Consider the following 12,556-nt stretch of genomic DNA (forward strand, 5'->3'; position numbering starts at 1 on the left):
TGGTAACTAGTGTATTAGATAATACATGAATATAGTAATTGTACCCTGTAAACGACCCTTAGCAATGGAGAAAAAAAATTCGCCGAGTAGTTTTGGTTTGAATACCGCATACAAGCATGTCTGTCGAAATTCTGAGCTTTGCTGAACTTGAAGAAAAGCTTCGGAATCTAAAAAATGCTCTTGGTATAAATGTATCTTAGACAAGCATTTGGCTCTTACTTGACCAACAAACATAGATTTTTTGACTTATATATTCTGTTATTTTGTTTTATTCACGCTTCGACCTGTAAATAGTGCACATATGCGCTATATTACCCTTAAAGTACATTGCTGAACTAATACATGATCGTCGCATACTAAAAACAGATACCCACATTACCCACATGTGGTTAACCAAGGCCAACAGGCCTTGGAAAATTGGCATGTGGTTATCTATGTTTCCCACATGCCCAAATGGGATTCCTCGGGTACACTAAAAATCACGAATCGCGCGTGTGACAATATTTATGAAAACGACAGTAAGGATTTACTGACTGGTCTGACAGATGTGGCAAGGTGTGGTTCAGCAACGTATACAGAACAACTACTGATGAAGAAGAGGATCAGCCAGTGAGTAGCAACGCTATCCAAAAGTCTGGTCAGTGGGAATCTGCTTACTGGCCATGAGATATTTTTTTGAAAAAAAAACCGATCGTTATTACGTTAACGTTCGATTACTTAGTAACTTAGTATATTACTTTTCCTAGTCATTCCTACGATCGGCAAGCAGGTTACACGTGCCATGTCTATACAACAGTGACACTTTGCATTGCATTGTATGCTGTGGCATATGCTACACATCTGTATTCCAATTCTCTATCTCAATCACACAGACAAATTTTCAAGATGTTGTCTACAATCTCTATCATAGCTGCAGGTACGATGGACAGAGCTTTATGTGCTTGACCAGTCTCCGTAGGACGCTGTACAGTGCTGAGTGTATACTGTTGGCAGGGAGATCACCAACTAATATTGTTAAGGTCTACGGGGGGTTGAGATATGAGCAGAAGTGCGAAGCACGGCCTCTGATGAACACTATCGTTCAAGAAGAAAACGTCGGATTGGAGATAGAACAGTCTGAAAGAATAGCGCTCACCTATTCGCTAAACGATATAAGCCAGTCAGCCTCGCTGTCGGCAGCTGTATTAATTCGTGGACCTGTTCGCAGGCTCATACGAGCTCCTGGGCCTTGCACAGCAACGAACTCTGATTGTGTGCTGAATGAACTAGACTGTGCTCTTCTGTATCTGTTGCGCAAACCCAAAAGAAGGCGCTGGCTCATGAGACTAGCAATCGGGGCAGTAACCGCAGTCGCAACCGGAACGTAATCGGCCTGAGTGAACGTTAACACACTTTGTGACGGGAAGTGAACATGGACATTACTCATACCCCACCAGCCAGCCACAGCACCTCGGTAAAGAGAAGTGCGGCAAAAACTCTAGATTAGAACAATCGGTGAGATGATCCTTTTGTCAATGCGTGAGCTTACACAAAGAAATAAATGACAGAACCCGTGATGAGGAACAGCTTGAGCTGGTTAATAATACCAAGCTCCCTCTTCTCTCGGAAAACCTCTTTGCCTTTGTATGTCGCAAGTCCGAATAGGAAGGTTTCATTTACAAGTGCAGGAATCCAAAACCCGATATGGTCGTTAGTGGAATCAAATGCGACGCATCGGAGCATGCCCGTGTTTATATCTAGTGTAGATCAGTATAGATTGTCTGCAAACAACCTGATTAGGGGCCACGCAAACCTTCAAGCAAGGTACCAGCTTCATTGACCATAATGGCAACACCAACACCGAACATTGATGCTATGGTCGCCATCAAGGAGACCCCAAGAACAATAGTTATAGACTTTCTGGCCCTGTATAGTGCATAGAGTCGAAGTTGGAGAGTGACTGAAAGCACCGTTAATAAGGTTTATAATGCTCCACGTATTAAAGGCTTACCTTCTGTGAGCATCGTTATGATGACACTCGAAATCCAAGGGACTCGGACCGCTAGGTTGCCTTTCAGGAATTATTTACAAGATTAATATTTCACACGTTCTGAAGTGAAAAGCAAGAGCCATACAGCTATGTTTTTTGATTGATAATGTCGACTCGTGTCAGCGTTTAATCAACTGATGACAGGTACGCACAGCTATGGATCAAAGAGGGTCAGAGAGTTACAACATACTAAAAGAAATGTGAACAGATGTTACGTACAGTTGTGGAAGTTGTAGAGAGCGACACTGATACAACCGTCATCCTTGCTGATAAGACAAATTTTAGCCATAAAAGTAGAAAACTGACCTGACGCGGTGAAGCTGTACATTTGCCAGATGAGAGGGATAGGCGATAAATAGGTTGATGCGGCTTACACGGAAAATAATAGGGTCAAGTATTTAGTCTGTGTAAAGGCAGGAAATAAAAATTAGATGTATGTTAAGAATAAAATAAATAAACAAATTCTACGTACAGGAAAATACAATATTTTCCCTGAATTGAGAGGTTTGGACTAATCTCGCGTGTTAGCTTTCATGCTTGATTGAACATAATCTTACTCACCCACATAAGTCGTCCTTCATCAGCAAAGCCCAGGACTGGACTCAAATTAAGGATCGTTGAACGCGAGAAATGCAAGATTAACATACTAGCATCATAGGTTAAAAGGCAGGTCACTGCAGCCTGTGCATCTTTTGTTTCGATTTGCGTCAGTTCAATCTATGAAGTGCAAAACGCATACATAAAGCGGCGTCTGTGAACGAGATAAGCTCCGAAGTGCTTGTTGACAGTGCCACGACACTCATTCCTGCTGGCAGAGATGCAAAGACTCGAAAGAGGGAGGAATGACTTTAGTTGCCCGTATTTATGTAACGGCTCTGACCGGAGACTTTTTTATTACGGTCGCCATAACAAGTCGGAAGAGTTGGCATTTTGTATCACGACTAAGTGATCTATAATACGCCTTTTGGTTAAAATACATTGTCCGATGCAGAACATCAGCGCCATCAGATGGAGTACAGACGGTAGTGTGGGAAAGAAACGAAAAGGTACTGACCGAGTCGATTTTGTAACAAGGGACGGAGTCAGCGCATCTTTACAGTAACAATCGCTTGTGGTCGGTAGTTTTGCCGGAGTCTTTAGTTCTTTCCCTCATTGACCTTCTTGTTTATAGAACAGAACGCTGTCTAAAATTGGGTAAATATTGCAATAAAAATGAAACTATATGGAAAATAATGAAGTTAAATAAACCCTGTCTGTAGGACACGGTATAGTGTCTATACAACACTGATGCTAGATAGGGGAATCACTGGCTACGGTCGATCGCACATGAAGGGCTGAACTGCTCAGTTGTCTCTTTCTGAGTTATCGTCTACTGTTGAGTGGGCGCTGAGTGTCTCGCCTCCATGTGACGTCCATAATTTTCCAAAATCCTTTCTTGCGGGCTGCAGCAAGAGTTCAGTCTTCGTCTACGATTACTTTTTCTCCAGGACCGGAAATGCGTCTCTGGATGTCAGGATCATAGACCGTCCTCCGAGAGAGGGTTATGATCCAACGATCTACGCGAATGCTGATTCCAAGACGGAGAAGCTTAGTGCATTCGAACACTTCAACAAGCTTGTGGCATGAAAGTACGCACATCGAAGACTGAGGAAAGTAAGGAGGTGAGTGGAATGGAATGGATCGAAAGATGCGAGTGCTCTGAAGACGTCATACCCTCTAATCTTACTCATGCTCATGAAATGTATGCCCTTTAATACATTTGTGTTAGGGCATTGCAAAAGGCCAAAAGATCTGCTTTAAGCAAGTCTCTCAAGAGCCAGTCTGTGTAAGTATGCCTGTTATTGACAATGATTTCAGGTATGCACCTTACCTATTCTCCAAGATGTAAATTGACGAAATATGTCTACTGCGGATGCCATTAAGCAGTCACTTCGCCTTCTGAGCTCTCTGAAAGATGACTTATCCTAATTAAACTCACAGTCTCGGAAATTCTATTAATGATCTCAAAGGTATAATGATGGGCTGGTGAATTGGAGGAAATGGATGCTTTCGTCAAGAACGGACTCAGGGATTGACTCATTCCGAGTCGCACGGTTCCTTGGCTCTTGCAAACTGCACTGCGGACCCGGGGGATAAATAAGAACAACCGGAACACCTGGAGATGCATATTTCTGTCTTGCAGATTTGTATGCGTGTATAGGTAGAAAAAGGACTTACGGAAAACGACTGTGAAAACGGTGACGAAGGAACGCTATTGAAATCCGCTGGGAGGCACGTCGTGTAAGTGGATCTAAGACCGGTTGGAAGCCAAAAGGCGTGGGTTTAAATGATAAGAGGCGGCAGATTATAAAAAAGGGTGTGATATCAGTTAGATGACTGGGCAAACACAATGAATCATGGACTCAAGTTGCTTTGAGTAGTATTTCAAAAAAGGATATGTCGATCGATGTGCCTTTTTTGTGGACTATTACCAATGACGTAAGTCTCCATAGTCTGGCGTTTTTCGCAGTCCGCAACGCCCGTTAGACGCCATTTGACTCGACTGCACAGTAAATATTATGCAATTATCAAACCCCTATAAAAACATCTTTTCTAGGCACTCTGCTTTCACCCCTGAGGGTCCAGCTTGAATATCTCCCAACTTGTTGTCGGATTAATCCCATTCTGACTTGGTATCACCATGTGAGTGATTCAATTCTTTTCAATTCCTTTCTTATTTATCGACGAGCCAACTTTCGACAGAAATGGTCCGCAGTGCTCAGGCTAGTGTGTCAAGAAACTCCTGTCACTCTGGTATCTGGACAGATCCTCGTGTTGACCTCACCTTCAAAGCGATCAACTGGGAACTTCTGGCAGACGTCGTATGTCAACACTATGAAGTACAAGAAGCAAACTGGGGTGAACGAAAATCTGGCGGATACAATCTCGTTCGATTCTTGCACTTGGAAGATAAAAACAAGACCACTGCCGTCGTTCGAGTACCGCTCCACCCGGAAGATGGCATGACTCCGGAACGGGCACAGCTTAACGGCCAACGAATCGCGAGTGAAGTTGCAACAATGCAATACATCGAAGAGTTCACCACTATTCCTGTGCCACATGTCATTCTTCATAGCTCTGCTGCGGATGGTGAGGGCGTGGGGTCATCTTACATTGTTATGACCAAAGTGGAAGGTACTCTGCTCGCTGTAGAGTGGGACAAAATGCCGGACGATAAGCGGGAGATTGTACTCCGACAGGTCGCGGACATCTTGCTAGAGCTTGCATCGCATCGTTTCGATAAAATTGGTGCGCTCGTCAAAGGCGAAGGTGAGGGACGCGATGCATGGAAAATCGAACCACTTTCCTGTGTTTGCGACCCCGACGGCGAGGATTACGATCCCAATGCATCAGAAAAGACGTATTCTAGCGGAACAGACTACTGGATCTCAAAATGCAACGACAAGCTCAAGAATATTCATGAAAACGACTTCGGGAGTGAAAACAAACTATACAACTATTCGTTTATTTGGTTCTTGAGGTCGTTGATTCCTGCGTTATATGATGCCACTCTTGATGAGTCCGGGTTCCCGTTGATGCCCTCCGACTTTCACTCGCAAAACATCATGGTTATGGATGTCGAAACCTCACCACGGATCACAGGCGTCATTGATTGGGAATTCTGTTCCACAGCTTGCACATCGTCCTTTGCGCAGTACCCTTTCTTCATTGTTGATCACCCCGCATGGCGGGATGATCATCCACAGAAACCTCGGAACGTCCGGGATCAAGCCGCATTCAATAAAATTATCCTTGAAGCCGAGAAGAAGAGGGATCCGAATGGCGACCAGCCTCTCTCGCGAGCATTTGCAAACTGCCAAGGCGTTTACCTCTTTGAGCAATGCATGTCGTCAAACTTAATGTTCAACACGCTTTATCCTCAGCTATACTCGTACGTATTCGGAGATGAAGACGGGTTCTCGACGGACTATTACTGGGCACTGTGCGAGCATGGTATTCTCCGAAGGGAAATTAAACGATTCGAAAATGAAGTAGAGGTATGGAAGGAGGCTAAGGAGGTCTTACGCGACGAGATTGGCGAACAGATATTCACGAGAACCGAGTTTAGAAAGTTCGCACGGCAACACGAGGCTCGCTTTCCTGATGGCGGAAAAGTGCAAGAGTGGCTTAAGACAGCAGTATAATTAAGTAGCCTGGTCCCAAAGATAAAATGTACGAAACACAGAAAACATACGTAATGCCAAACAATGAAAGAGAAGTCTAATTCTATCTGTTCTATGTGCTATCATAGAATCTATCTGCCATGGAATCTATTTCGCAGATGCTGGATCCACCGTCACCACCGCCATGACCTCTCCTTCGTTTCCGGGAAGGTGCTGGTGTCCCGCTTCTTCACAAGTATTCATATCTTTTCTATCGATCACTCCCATCTCCATATCCCTTCCAACACCCTTTGCCCTGTGCTTTTGCGCATCGAGACTCTCAAGCGCAAGCTTCCGCATCTCTTTTTCATCTGCACGAGTTAGTTCTTTATGATGTATCATCACCGCCGCAACAGCGACAGACAACGCGGCAAGCACTGAGTTGAGTATGAATACTGCACGGAAACCGTGAGTATAGCCGTCAAGAATGGACTGGACGGTTGTCGTGTTGATGCCAGCGAGATCAGGGCTAACAACAGAAGAGGAAGACAAAAGCGGGTGGAGGACTGTCGGATCATCGATAATATCATTGATTGCTGGGGTGGCAATCTTGAGTGCGGACATCTTCGCGCGAAGAGAATTGTTTCTGGGATGTGTCATTTAGTGTCAGCCATAAGTCGATCATACCTGCCAACGTACATGATAGTACTTCCGATAGCGAGAGAGAGAGTGCCGCCGAGGAGCCTAACAAACTTCAACGACATAAGCCATTTAGGTCAATCGTCGCTTGCAAACAGGACTTACATTCCGGACAGCGGTAACGACAGACATATCGCGGCGTGAAACGCTAGCCTGCGCCGCAACCGTTGTCGTTTGTAGTGTCTGTGTGAGATAAAAATAGGTCATGCACAATTAAAATAACCTGATTATAAAAGATGAACATACCTGTCCAGCACCGATACCAGCAAGAAGCATATACACGACTGGTCTCACCGTTCCGGAACTGGCGTTAACGGTTGAAAGTAAGCCACATCCAACGGCCCAGACGCCAAAACCAATGTAAATGATGCTCTACTCAAGCACGTGAGAATACGAAGAGAATGAAATAGGACCACAACATACTCGGTAGCGCCCTGTCCGCGATACGATTACGCCCTTCCCAAAAATTCAATGGAATGACATGTCTTATCATGAGTAGATACTTACGGCGATGAAACTTGCCAAGGTCTGACTAACTAGTACGGGAAGTAAGAAGACGCCTGAGCGGATTGGCGAATATCCGAGGGCGATTTGGAAAAACTGGGGGAGGTAGTACAGCGATGAGTTGAAGACGAATCCACTGGGGTCGTTGAGAGTCAATGTCCTAGGAATGACGACAAATGTGTAGAGAAGTGGTCACGTACTTGACAAACATCGTTATGTACACTCCGGAGACAGTGACGTGCCTGAAAATGTACACTATCGAGGGCGTAAGTAATGCGCCGATTCCATGGCTTCAGCACGTACTTGGAACAATTGGTAGTTTCGCGACTTTCCACTCCCAGAGGCAGAATATAGAAACAACGCAGATACCGGAGAAAAGTGTCGCGAGGACGATTGCGGAACGCCAAGGAAAGGTAACACCTCCCTATCATCAAATGTTAACAGATATTCTCTCAATATGAGTTAGCTCTCCTACCCAGATCAAAGGAAGAATGACGAGTGTGCAACCACTCAGGGTCAACGCTGTACCAACATAGTCGATTGCAAGGAGTTTCCTAAACAGGACTTGGGTGAGCATGTTATCGTATTCGGAGTGAACAAATTCACCTTTTGATATCGCCCTCAACACTTTTCAGCGGAAGAATGTATGTCACTATCACTATACCACATAGGGAGACTGGGAGAGTAATCCAAAAACACCACTATAAACAAATTCATGAGACGAAAACGTAGCGTAAGGGGAACAGCATCATACCCTCCAGGAGACCTTCTCGCTCAGTGCTCCACCGATGAGCGGTCCAACGCCGTAACCCAACGCGACAACTACGCCGATAATACCTTGATATTTTCCTCTAATCGAAAGAACGTAAGCAACCTTGTCACGTATGCAATGTAGCTCGATCGCACCTGTCCCTCAAGCTTACAACATCCGACATGATGATTTGTGCCATGGAGACGATTCCACCTCCACCAGCCCCAGCAATACCTGATTTAAACGTGGTCTTAACGAAAAGTCGTACATTGAATCTAGATGGGACGCACCTCTAAATACAATCGCTTCGCTAATCTTCCTTGAGAAACCCGCGGCAAGATTTCCCAACATGAAGACAGCCATGGCTAGGCACAGAGCGACCTTCCTACCAAAAATATCCGAGAAGCGTCCATATAGTGGCTGGAATGCGGTGGAAGTCAAAAGGTAAGCCGACGGGATGAACGAGGATACAGATCCGGCATGGAATTCGGCCGAAATACTTGGGAGAGCCGTTGCAACAAGAGTCATGTCGAGCGTGGAGACTACAATACAAACTGCGAGTCCAGCAAAGACAGAGACGACCTTCCGGAACGGAAGCAAATTCGTTTGGTCCGTCAGCTTGAGTTCCTTGTACGATGCACGATGTGTATCTGTATGTATGGCTTCCGTTCCATTTTCGTTGCTGTCCTCATCATGTAGCGACTGAATGGTGGGCGATGCAGGGAACGGGGAGCCTAAATCTGCGTTCATAACCGTGCTCGTACGACTCGGGAACAAGGATGAATGCACCCCGTGCAATGTAGGTGTTTCCTGGTTTGTCGCGTGCTCATTTTCGAAAGACATCGAGGTATACAAGAAATGAGGACCTTGCTGAGCTCAAGGCTTGTCGACGATATACTCGTAGTCAAAGGGTAAGATGCAACGTGTTTTGTTATCGCACCGGTCCATGATTCAGAAACGGGAAAATGCATGCGAGATTTATTTTCGTCTTCGTCCGTTCGGTCTGACGTTCCGAACGAGCTTATGTAATATAGTAGTCTTCAACGGATGGAAAGCTTAACTTGGACTCTTCTTTCTCAAAATAAAGGGACATGCTAAATCCTGTGGGATCCAATGCAGCATCTTCCCAAGTGCAAGTCGCAGAAGAAGTCTGGAGGGGAGTCTAGGAAGCCTCTCATGAGGAAGTTGGTGGACAGTGACACGGGCAGTCTGCACTCGTATTGGATTCATCGTCGGAAGAATCGGTCGGGACAGAGTTTTCCAGAATGCGGCAAGAGCGGCAAGATTGTGGACGGTGCGTCTGCCGAAGACATCGTTATTCAAGAAAGAAGGCCGATAGGTGACAGAAAAGTGACTAGGGACTGGCGTGGCATCCGCCACCGTTATCTGCACCAGCTATCCGCGGATAGCTTATCCGCGGATGAATTTTCCCACGGTTACCGCAGTATCCGCGGTTGAGTGCTTAGCCTAGCCGATAAAAAATTCACGTTGCTTTAATTACCTAAGTGTGACATTAGTCACAGTTGTGATGTATCACTAGTGATTGCATAAGAAACAACAGTTGATTTCTACTTGTCTAAGTTAGTCCCGCAAATTTCCGGCTGTTTTTTGCGGATACGCAGGAACTGCGGTATCCGTGGGAATTTCATCCGCGGATAAGTTATCCGTGGAAATGCTTATCCGCAGTGCGGTTTCGCGGATAGACCCATCCGCACCAGTCCCTAAAAGTGACATTCGAGCAAAATGAATGGCGAAGTCACGGGTTGTGGAGGCGTGAGAACACGTTCACCGGACGCTGCGGACCGGCTCGCACTCTCCACCTCTGTATCCCAAAATGATCAAGTCTTCGTCGTCTACTCACCAATACCAGTAAATTACAAGTAGGTCATACCAAGGAGCTTATAAAGAATTAGAATGGTGCTGGGCACAGGACCCTTCTCCATATTTGAACATTTTCAAGGCCCTCCGCACGCAATCGCGGAATTGTTCCTAAAGGCGCTATAAGTATTCGTCCTTGTGACCTATCCTACGATTTTCTATGGGCTTCTGCTTCTGTTTATTTCTGAGCTGATACTGTGCTATAATACACTCGTGCGAGATACCTCAGTCAGCAATCTCACCACTCTTCAGTAATCACCATGGCGGACAAAGTACTTGCAGGCGAGCCAGGAGACGATTGCTGTCGCGGTGTACGACATTTCGGCGAGCCGAAGGGCAAGATCGAGAAAATTGCGGGTGTTGATACATATATTACAGCTCCGCCGCAAGGAACGAGATCAAAGGGCGTGATATTGTTCTACGCGGATGTTTGGGGACCAGTATTTATCAATAACAAACTCATTCAGGACTATTTCGCGACTCAAGGTGTGACAATCTCTGATACATCTCAGAATGTCAGTAGCTGATGTCCGGCTTTCTTAGGGTACGATGTCGTTGGTATCGACTACTTCTTTGGTGACCCCGTTTACATCCACGATGGCGAGCAAGGCTTCGACAGACCCGCATGGATGGCAAAGAGCAAAGCCCAGGCAGCTGAAAACGAGCCAAAATGGTTCCAGGTTATCAAAGAGAGATATGGTGCGTATATACGCGTTAACTCCTCTATTATATTTTCGCATATAATAAACTACTGTATAGGCCAAGGAACGAAATACTTCGCCGTCGGTAAGTTCTATATAGCAATAATATTCTTTAGTCTGACGACCGCATTCATTCAATGCCAAATAAATAAAGGTTACTGTTTCGGGGCACCCTATGTCCTCGAAGCAGGGTCAACTGGGAAGACAGTCGCAGGTAGGTACTTTTTTGCATAGTTGCAATACCATCTAGAACTAAATTCTGTCTGCTAGGCGCGATTGCTCACCCAGCATTCCTGAACGAGAAACACTTCTTCGATGTAACCGGTACGCCCCTTGTTTGTTCATCCGGTCAATCAAGCTGATGTTCTCTTGGTATGTTCCTTTAGCACCACTTATGTTATCATGCTCTGGTGAGTAAAGAAATGGCTTGGTTATGTAATACTTTTACAATCAGAAGCCCATTGTTTCGATCCAAACGCCAAATCAATCTTCAATGGGAGCATCTGTATATAACTGACTGAACTAACGTGCACATAGAAATCGACCATACATTCCCAACGGACTTGCGCCGTCGTGCTGAAGATATCCTCGTTGAGAGGAAGCACGATTACCACTTCCAAGTTTTTGGCGGTGTGTCTCACGGCTTCGCAGTTCGTGGAGACCCGAATAACAGCAAAGAGAGTGAGTGCAGTATATGAGCTCTAAACGAACCGTATACCAAATAAATATCACGTTCAAATAGGATTCGCTAAGGAGGAGAGTGCGAGGGGTATTATTGCTTGGTTTGATCGTTTCGCGTAGTATTGTTCATGAAGGGTAAGGTGATAGATATGATTGAAGGAGTTTGTGCTGTGCTTTATATGCTGTTTGTATATAAGTATCAAATACAGATATACCGACCGACCACTTGATGTATCTATTTGTTCTCACTTGTAAATCAGAGCACTATAAACGAACCGAACTGATGATGTTTACAGCATAAGTATCTCTGGTTGGATGAAGCTATTCACTAAGAGACTAATGAACACCTTTCAGCATAATCTACCTCTATTGCTTTGTGCTTTGCTATTTGTACTGAAAGTACAGTATGCTCATACGTTACAAAAGGATATTGCTATAGATTATCCATTGGACCAGCAATACATAAAATATACAAGGAAGAATGTAAACAGATGAGTTAGCACACCAAACCACATAAGGAATAATTAAAAAATACAACGTCCAGAGACCAAAGAAATCTGAAATGGCTGTGTGTATGGTCCGATAAAAATACGCCCGTGGCTAGACTATCGAAAATATTAAAGAGGTCAAGCGAACAAGAGATTTGCTCAAGTAAACTGCGGAATAAACGATACCCACTTCACTTTGGTATAAGCATTAGCAGGTAGACCCCGGAATGAATACCCGATGAGTATAATAAGATAAAACCGTGCCACTGCATACACTGAAAAGAAGGCGGAGAAGAGTGCATGGAAAATTTTGTATCGAAGGGATTCCTTGTCATTGCCTTCAATCACAAGAAATGAAGAAAAAAATGCAGGGCATCCTATTAGGACTATACAGCAGATGTGCCAAATCAGTTGACCATTCGTATTTAGGAAAGTTGCATTCCATGCTGCACAATGGATTCCGCCGAATACAGCTCCAAATAATGATATTACAACTGGGATAGTGTCTGTAAAATACACACGTTAGATTACTAGCGTTAGACAGTTAATTAGAATGCTACAAACATCTATCGAAGTCTTCCTTAGACAGGCAAGTTACGACGGCTTCGAGACTCCTGATGACTCACAAACGTAGCCCATTCTGTGTCCCAGGCTCGGAATCCTCCGACATCACGAAAAAGTTG

At 44.9% G+C, this 12,556-nt stretch overlaps 6 protein-coding genes across 6 annotated transcripts; 2 read left to right on the plus strand and 4 right to left on the minus strand.

Annotated features, from left to right (window-relative positions):
* Nucleotides 1–1,265: 1,265 nt before the first annotated feature.
* On the minus strand, nucleotides 1,266–2,832 carry FOMMEDRAFT_31109 (uncharacterized protein; the record flags this gene model as incomplete). Its single annotated transcript, XM_007269816.1, has 11 exons — nucleotides 1,266–1,325; nucleotides 1,429–1,477; nucleotides 1,529–1,736; nucleotides 1,793–1,939; nucleotides 1,991–2,050; nucleotides 2,249–2,295; nucleotides 2,336–2,349; nucleotides 2,502–2,540; nucleotides 2,591–2,625; nucleotides 2,677–2,718; nucleotides 2,769–2,832. 11 exons carry the CDS (start codon nucleotides 2,830–2,832, stop codon nucleotides 1,266–1,268), a joined length of 765 nt encoding a protein of 254 aa, XP_007269878.1.
* Nucleotides 2,833–4,773: 1,941 nt separating this feature from the next.
* Nucleotides 4,774–6,214, plus strand: FOMMEDRAFT_170389 (uncharacterized protein; the record flags this gene model as incomplete). Its single annotated transcript, XM_007270085.1, has 1 exon — nucleotides 4,774–6,214. The coding sequence occupies one exon, from the start codon at nucleotides 4,774–4,776 to the stop codon at nucleotides 6,211–6,213; it is 1,440 nt and encodes a 479-aa protein (XP_007270147.1).
* A 125-nt stretch (nucleotides 6,215–6,339) lies between these two features.
* On the minus strand, nucleotides 6,340–8,875 carry FOMMEDRAFT_93346 (MFS general substrate transporter; the record flags this gene model as incomplete). Its single annotated transcript, XM_007269878.1, has 13 exons — nucleotides 6,340–6,817; nucleotides 6,871–6,923; nucleotides 6,976–7,053; nucleotides 7,117–7,242; nucleotides 7,294–7,326; nucleotides 7,378–7,510; nucleotides 7,575–7,629; nucleotides 7,678–7,798; nucleotides 7,850–7,928; nucleotides 7,981–8,075; nucleotides 8,129–8,225; nucleotides 8,281–8,359; nucleotides 8,416–8,875. The coding sequence occupies 13 exons, from the start codon at nucleotides 8,873–8,875 to the stop codon at nucleotides 6,340–6,342; spliced, it is 1,887 nt and encodes a 628-aa protein (XP_007269940.1).
* Nucleotides 8,876–9,706: 831 nt separating this feature from the next.
* On the minus strand, nucleotides 9,707–10,068 carry FOMMEDRAFT_160333 (uncharacterized protein; the record flags this gene model as incomplete). The annotated part of the gene is made up of 3 exons (XM_007270086.1): nucleotides 9,707–9,846; nucleotides 9,915–9,947; nucleotides 10,017–10,068. 3 exons carry the CDS (start codon nucleotides 10,066–10,068, stop codon nucleotides 9,707–9,709), a joined length of 225 nt encoding a protein of 74 aa, XP_007270148.1.
* Nucleotides 10,069–10,263: 195 nt separating this feature from the next.
* Nucleotides 10,264–11,551, plus strand: FOMMEDRAFT_148644 (alpha/beta-hydrolase; the record flags this gene model as incomplete). Its single annotated transcript, XM_007270087.1, has 8 exons — nucleotides 10,264–10,489; nucleotides 10,547–10,702; nucleotides 10,763–10,789; nucleotides 10,859–10,918; nucleotides 10,975–11,028; nucleotides 11,091–11,114; nucleotides 11,242–11,385; nucleotides 11,447–11,551. The coding sequence occupies 8 exons, from the start codon at nucleotides 10,264–10,266 to the stop codon at nucleotides 11,503–11,505; spliced, it is 750 nt and encodes a 249-aa protein (XP_007270149.1). The 3' UTR covers nucleotides 11,506–11,551.
* A 481-nt stretch (nucleotides 11,552–12,032) lies between these two features.
* FOMMEDRAFT_92881 (uncharacterized protein) lies at nucleotides 12,033–12,374 on the minus strand (the record flags this gene model as incomplete). Its single annotated transcript, XM_007269852.1, has 1 exon — nucleotides 12,033–12,374. A coding segment is annotated over one exon (342 nt), but the record flags the coding sequence as incomplete, so codon positions are not given.
* Between the last annotated feature and the right edge of the window lie 182 nt (nucleotides 12,375–12,556).

This window comes from Fomitiporia mediterranea, assembly GCF_000271605.1.
Source record: "Fomitiporia mediterranea MF3/22 unplaced genomic scaffold FOMMEscaffold_11, whole genome shotgun sequence".
Classification (NCBI taxonomy): domain Eukaryota; kingdom Fungi; phylum Basidiomycota; class Agaricomycetes; order Hymenochaetales; family Hymenochaetaceae; genus Fomitiporia; species Fomitiporia mediterranea.